A 7,522-nucleotide genomic window follows, 5' to 3' on the forward strand; every position below is an offset into this window, starting at 1 on the left:
AACAGTGCATTCATTTACCATATACATACAGATATACTGCAGAAAACGGTGCATTCATTTAAAAGGGAAACCATCATAGGGACAGGATGGAGCAGAAAGAGACCTAAACGAATGCTGGAAAACAGTGCCAAATTTAAAACCATGAAGACAATGAAAATGCAGGATGATTGTAACTCAGGAAAAAAAGCAATGAATGAAGCCACAGTGCTCTAAGTCCCTCAGAGTACTCAAGGAATGGCACAAGCACAAATTTACATTACATTTTAAGAGGTGAAAGATGCACTGCGAACAAAATTCACTGTGTGACTACGAAGGCTGCTGTAAGAGCAGAATTTTCCCAAAAGGTGGCAAGTAGGGGGACAAAAGGGGGAGCAGCACACATGGCAACCGAAAACAAAACACCCCAGAGCAAAATGGTAGAATCACAGACAAGATGCCTGGGAAACACTGACTAAACAGTGACTGAGTTTAAGGTGTTCAAAGGCACTTACACTTTAAAAGTTAGATACCTACTTCACAGTGGGACTTTTCCCAGCATGCTTCTTGTGGATGATGGTGTGCTGTAACACATCTAGGGTGGGAGAAAAAAAGTGAATTAATGTATGACACTATATGCTACACAAGGCACTGAAAGGATGCTTGTACTAAGTGATGCCGCCGAGTGGTCCTGCCCAGCTGTGACCTAGTTCCCAGCATACAGGGCACTTCCACTTGTTTCTCTGAGACAGTCCAGGCTGACCTCAAATCCAACTCCTGGCGCAGGGTGCCAGGATTACAGTGTGCATTACCACGCCAAGCTTACAGAAGATGCCATCACACATCTTCAGTTACATAATACACTACTGAATTACCTCAAATGTGTGTGCCAATCTTACTCAAAACTATGCAAATTTAATGTGAGCCTGTTGTTTCAAACTGAATTTACTTCAGGTAAAACTATTTCCATTAAAATGTTCAGTATTTTTAAAAGTCTACAAGATCACTCTCAAAAAGAACTGACGTATGAGATCCGACTAAAGGTCGCCCTTTACTCCTCTTCTCCCCTCCACAGAAGTTAACTATTACCTAACTTGTTGAAACACTCTAGGGAAAGCTCCATTTAACTACCTGTGTCTGTGAGTACACTCATAAATGGGGCTATGGCAAGTTGAACAAGCTACAAATAAGCTTTATTTTAACTGCTGCCCACAGACACATCACTACTTAGTTAAACATTCAGGTGACTCCCTGGTATTTGTCACTACAAACCATGGTGCAGCCAGCACACGGTCTGACTTCACAGATGCTGAATCAGCAGGATGCAGCCCTGGTCTCCAACTTCACTGCATCATGCCGTGGGTCTGTGCAAACACGTGTGTCAGTCTACATCTCACCTCCAGTGTCTGAGCTCCTACTGTCCATCCTGGGTACCAGACATGAAAATGGCTCACTGGTCTGAGGCAGGTGCTGTGGTGTCTCTATCCTTCCCTTCACTGTCTCAACTACCCAGGAGGGTGCGAGTTCTCGGCTCAAGGGCTCCATCATCCACACATTTCCTACCCACACACTCTGCTCACGTGCTGGAATAACTTCTCCTCTGATTCACGTCATCACATGATGATTTCACTGACTGATCTACTGTAGAAAAACCCTCCTACTGCAAGCCATTTGTCCTCTTCCTGCCTGTTAACACCCTGCTAGTGTCTCATCTATAGACTGTCTTCTAAGTACCCAGGCTCTTTGGTCAGATATTAAGTTCTTGCTTAGATTAATCAAATGTATAGTCATGATCCATCTTACTGAACAAAACCTTCTCTCCTCAGGTTTACACATAAAAACTTTAAATTTTACAAATAGTTGCTATTCCCTTAAAAGTTTTGCACATGATATATAGTGGGAGTTGATTAAAATACACTTCACACAAAAAGCCAACTGTGCCAACACCATTGAGTGAGCAACCGCTTCTCTGCCCGCTGTTCTGTTTGCTAATGCCATCTCTGACATCCCAGTGCCCGAGTGTACCTGGGCTCTCTTTCCTTTGTTCTGACTTTGTGCCAGTGTGTGCAGACTTAGTCTAGTGACTCTACAATTACCTTCTTCTTGACTTGAAGCTTCTGAGCTGTCTTCTTTTAAGTGTTCTAATATCTTAGAAGTCTTCAGAGAGGACTGTAAGTTATCTGCAGGAAATAATTCAATACTACTAACTCTGGGAAAATTATAATGGTGAGATAAAGAAAATCAGTATAATGATTATCCATCCGTCTGCCCCAAGGAGAGGGAAGAGTTACGAGTGAAAGACTCTTTCTCCAAGGAAGGACCTGCAAGAATTCACAGGACTATCTGAGTGGAGTCCTGGAGTTGGCTGTTCTCTCAGGCACCCCAACAAGTGAGTGAGTCCCAGCATGGTCACTCAGCAATGGGGAGTGCCTCTACTATCTACTGTCACTATGTAAAAGCCTGTAACAGCACGGTGGCGATGCTGCACTATAAAACCCCACACTTCTGTTTTGTTACCACAGTGATTGTGATCAGCACCGACCCACTGTACATTCGGACAGCAGCGGGTTCTAGACCAGAAGTCTGAAGCTACTTCAGAGTGCAGCACTCTTTGCTCGAGTTACTTATCTGTCAGCATATGGGGCAGTACTCTCTGCCCCAAGGGAATACACATGGAGTCATTTTTTTTTAAAGTGTGCAAATGAACCCTGACAACACTGTGTTATTTTTCAGCAGAGCAACTCACACATGTTGACTGCTGACAAGCTTCCCCTCAAGCCAAGATGTGGACATTCAGCAGTATTTTACGTGTTCACTCTTCAGATAAAAGTTGCCAGGCTCCTTAGCACTGCTTGTGAACTGAAAACCTGGCTAAGCTCTCAAGAGCCCCTGCCTTATGTATATGTACATGTCCCACGTGGGTAGCTTTCCTGAGCAGGCTGATAATCTGGGGTAGAAGCTTAACTTTGACACCTTCTTTGAAATGAGCCGGGTGTTACTTGCTGGTAGACTATTAACAATGCTGGCCCTGGACTCGGGAAGAAGTCTCTAGAGCTCTAAAGTAACCAGGACTTTACTAAGTCCTGCCACTACCCGGACGTCAAGTCAGCTGTGGAGCTGTGCACCTTACCGCACTCAGCTAGTCTTCAGAACTGTACTGTTGACCCTACCAGCTAAGTTCTAACATCTAAGGCATGCACATGGACACAGATGTCACTCTAGCAGTTAAACTTTAAAAGCTAACACACGCTGAATAGTCAATTATCATTTTCACCTCTTTTTCTCATATCTCAAACTGAGGAAGCATGGATTTTCTTTTTCCTTTAGGTATAGAAAAATGACAACTAAAATCAGAAGGAAAGATTTAAAGAAAAAAAAAATGTTCCTCAAAATACTGCCTGTGCTTAAAGCGAGTAGAAATCACCTATGGAACATATCAACATTATCGGCCAAATAAAAGCCAGGCTGAAGAGAGCGGTGCAGTACTGAACACGAGACAGGAGAGATGAACACTGAAAACAGGAAAGCAAACAACACACAGAAACAAGACTTGGAAAATGTCCTGAGGACGTCCCATTTTCAGTCTGGTATTGACCAGTGTGATCTGGAGGGGCAGTGATAGCAAGGGAGGCAGACACCACAACAGTGAGACAACTCCGGGGCTCCAGGAAGAGCTGAGCTTTCCAGCAGCCACAGCCTAAAGGGCCAAGGGACACTCAAGGACTTTTTAATAAACACCTGGGCTTCTTATCAAACTCTTCAAGTATTTATCAGAAGATTAACAATAAATAGTCCCGGGATAAGGTGGGTAGAGTTTACGTAAACAGTGGACTTTTCTAGATGGCAGTCCATGAACAAAACAAAGCCTATCTGAAAATGACACAAGGATGGGCGGGACAAGACAAGCATGCTTGCCCGACAGAGGCTGGTCTTCAGATGCTGCTGTGCAGAGGACAAGATGCACATGGGTAAGGGATTGAGAAGTCAGCACTGGAGGGTCCTATGGGAGTAAGGGACACTGCACATCCTGCCCCACTGCTGCCAACCTCTCAGCTCTGTACACCTGCTCTGCCAAGGAACTGGAGGGCTGACTTTCTCCCAGGAACCAGTCTACATGGTTCTATTACCCTTTCTGTATCATTATCTTTTAAGGTGCAGTGTAAAGTTCATTAAAGAAGCTAAATAGTTCTTAATTGCATGTCTCTATTCCTTAACTTTTAAATAGATAAAAACTTTTTGTTTGAACAACAGGATGGCACAGAAAGACACGAAAACCAAACAACAAACAAACCCCATAAAAAACAAAACACAAACAAAAACATTTGCCAGATCTCCACAGAGGAACAGAAGCCACTTACTGAAACTGTGTTGAGACTCTGATGATATCGACCGAAAAAAGCTTCGTACTTTGTGACTCTGAAGGAAAGCCTGGGGTGAGGTTGAAAACAGATGCCTGCGAAAGAAAGAAAGTCACGTCAACTGCCAGTGTCCACATCTGGAGTCCCAGAGGAGGGAGGGGTGAACGAAGCGTGTAGCCAAACCTTTCCCCAAAGAAAGCATTGTTTTCTACTGTATTTCTGCAGGAGTGAAAAAACTTTAACAAAACCCATTTGCAAGAATCTACCAAAAAGATTTTATTTTTTTATGCGGAAGTTTCAACTTGACAAAAACCAAACAGAAGTATTCTTTCAGCTGTTTGCGTAGATGGCTCAAAAGCTGCCTTCCTGCAAGCCTTCCCCTTCCTCACACGGACCACTGTTCATCATGTGGCTGCTCTATCGTGGACCTCCTGACGTTGGGAGAAGCTGAGGAGTTTGAAATGTTGAAGATTCTGGAAAATGGGGAGCACAGGGATGGGTTCCCACCACACCCATCACATCACAATCCTAACTTAAGAGTCTACAGAAGTGCTGGGCATGGAACTTCCTACCCGTACACAGTTGGGAAAGAAATTTACCACCAACCTGTGTCCTCAGCCTCCTTTTTACTTATTTTTCCTAATTCTTATTTTGAGGCAGGGTCTCAATAGTAGTGCAGAATTGCCCCGAACTCCCGTAGCCCAAGCTAGCCTGGGTGACTGTAGGTCTGTGCCGCTAGGCCCAGCCTTATTTAGATTCTCTTTCCCATGTCCAGCTCCTAGAATTAAACAGACAAACGCAAGCCCTGGTCAAAGTACTTTTCGGGAAATGGTCTCATGTTGTCCACTTTGTGTTGACCTCCTGAGCACAAGTCATTTTCCCATGTCAGGGCCCCGGTGCTGAGAACTATAGGTCACACCATCATGTCGAGCTTCTATAAACCATTCAGAAATAAGAAGTGGCATAACATTCCAAGTTTCCTTTTCCTCCATGGCTACTGAGCTACACCTAACAGTTAGACAACAGTCTGGAAATCACCTTCCAATCTTAAGGGATAAATGAGACACAAAACAAACACTGAGTTGAAGTAACATCTGAAATTCTCTTTCAACCATCACGGCTACACAACACAAAAGACAAATTGTTAATGCTAGTTCACATTCCATTCAAAGAGCTAAGAAATTCACATACATCTGAACAGACACATGACCTCTTACATTAAGTTCCTAAGCCCCACAGGACAACCCTAAACCACGAGGCAACCAACCACCTATCAAATCAGCCGAACCAGGCCTGCAAGCGTGGCTGGCTGTGGAAGGCCCTGCCTAGAGCAGGCAGCGCTCTGAATAAGACAATCTTACTATTTCAGGCAGTACGCCAATTTCAAATAATCTTTCCTCAGCAATTAACTTAGATCTGGAAACGTTTTGGGACAAAATGGTATATTTTTCAACACTAGAGAAACACTGGGTTACAGAGCAGATGGGACAGAATATGGAGTCCCTTATAATGGTTTGAAGATGGCTGTTGGTGCTACCTATACTCTCAGTACTTGCAAAGTAGAAGCATAAGGAATAGCTACACATCCAAGGCCACTCTGGTCTTCACGCCAGCTCCAGGCCAGCCAGGACTGTGCTGCATGACTGTCTCACAACACAACCAGAGGAGGCAATGTTTGACTTGGGAGGTAACTAACTGAGCTGCGGATCTGTAATTATAGGCAGAGAAAATATTAAAACATCAGCAAGAATTATCTGGGCAAGAGGGATCTATTCTTTCTCTTCTCAATTTCCACATGGCCTTCACTGAATAAACAGCATTATCATGGAAACCACACACTACCCAAAGAAACACTACGTTTAACATTAGTTAAACTTATGAAGCTGCATCTGTCTTCACAGTGAAGCACACCCGTGGAGCTTCTGTCCGCTACTAGTTAGTATAGACAGTCTGGCTGACTTCAGAGCACATGTGAAGCCAATGTGGACAGGAACAGTGTTTACTGACCTTCATCTGGTCCACTTAAGGTGCATATTCTGTTGCCTTTCATTCACAGAGGCTGTCATCTGGGTGCTGCATGCTCACTCCCAGGGAGCCCCAAGGCTCATGCTACCAGATATGCCCTCGCCCCACTGCTCAGCTGGATGCAGAGGCCCTCTGTGAACCACCAGCACATCCTGCAGCTTGCCGCACTCAGAATCCCCGGCCCATCCCGGTACTGGAGAATAAGGACCTACACTTTGACAAGGTCCCCAAGAAATGTACAAACACTCAGGAATTCAATTATTCTGCTACTTTATTCACGTGCTGTTACCCAGAATGCTCTCTGGTCCACTCCTCTTCCTTTCTCCTCCTACACTCTTCCAATGTGTCTTCTGAGACTCTGAGATTAGTGGCTGTAGGTTGTATCTCCTCATGCTCGCTGAACTCAAGGCTCCGGTGGGAGGTGCTTACTCCAAGCACTCGTGTGCCTGCAAGCCCTCTTCTTGCCCTTTAGCCCCCACCCCTCCGTTTTACCTAGTCAGTACCCATTAAGTCACCTACAACTTTTAGACCCACCTTCACATTCAGGCTTGAAAGCAGCCTGTGTCCCTCCCACACCGCACTGCCCATCACTGGGTGAAGTGGGTGTCTGCAAGGGCAGCCGTTCTGGGCTCCACCTCATTCCTGTCCTTTGTTCCCAGAGCTACACTCTGGCTTTTGTGACACAATGGCGATGCATCCATTCCAGATCTCTGCCTATCTCTATCTCAGAGCAACCGTGCCTTCCCCATCCTGGGCCACATTGATCCGAAGAACTCTGAAAGCCTGAGGAGTTCTGTTTATATTCTGAAGGCAAACCCGGAGTCCCACTTATGACCGAGCCACACGTTCACACTGTCACTTAGCTCTTTTTAATGACTAAGTTCCCAGTAAAACATCAATTGCTTCCTTAGCAACTCAGAGGGGAAAAGCTGGGACGTCCAGCATGATGAGCAAGTGCTCCCCCCAGGATCTGTGTCTTGGCAGACTCTATGGCACCCTCTCCCAGCACTGCCGGGTGTACACTGTCAGAGTCACTTACCCCACCCTTCCCGATAGTCCTGCGTAAGGTCCGGTCTTTCCCCTTGTGACGCCCTTGCACCCTTGGGAAAATATGTATTGCGTAGATGGTTAAATATGGTGTCCTTGTGTTCACTCCTGCGTGT

General features: G+C 45.2%; 1 protein-coding gene across 1 annotated transcript in view; it reads right to left on the bottom strand.

The window, feature by feature from the left end:
• Zcchc2 (zinc finger CCHC-type containing 2) overlaps positions 1 to 7,522 on the bottom strand; it is a 51,665-nt gene that overhangs the window by 14,552 nt on the left and 29,591 nt on the right. The window contains exons 7-9 of the mRNA XM_028775650.1: positions 4,335 to 4,429; positions 2,073 to 2,156; positions 514 to 571 (exon numbers count right to left, since the gene is read on the bottom strand). Of these exons, the coding sequence (XP_028631483.1) occupies positions 514 to 571; positions 2,073 to 2,156; positions 4,335 to 4,429 (237 nt within the window). The remainder of the gene's footprint in view (positions 1 to 513; positions 572 to 2,072; positions 2,157 to 4,334; positions 4,430 to 7,522) is intronic.

Source organism: Grammomys surdaster, unplaced genomic scaffold (assembly GCF_004785775.1).
Source record: "Grammomys surdaster isolate TR1022 unplaced genomic scaffold, NIH_TR_1.0 257, whole genome shotgun sequence".
Lineage (NCBI taxonomy): Eukaryota > Metazoa > Chordata > Mammalia > Rodentia > Muridae > Grammomys > Grammomys surdaster.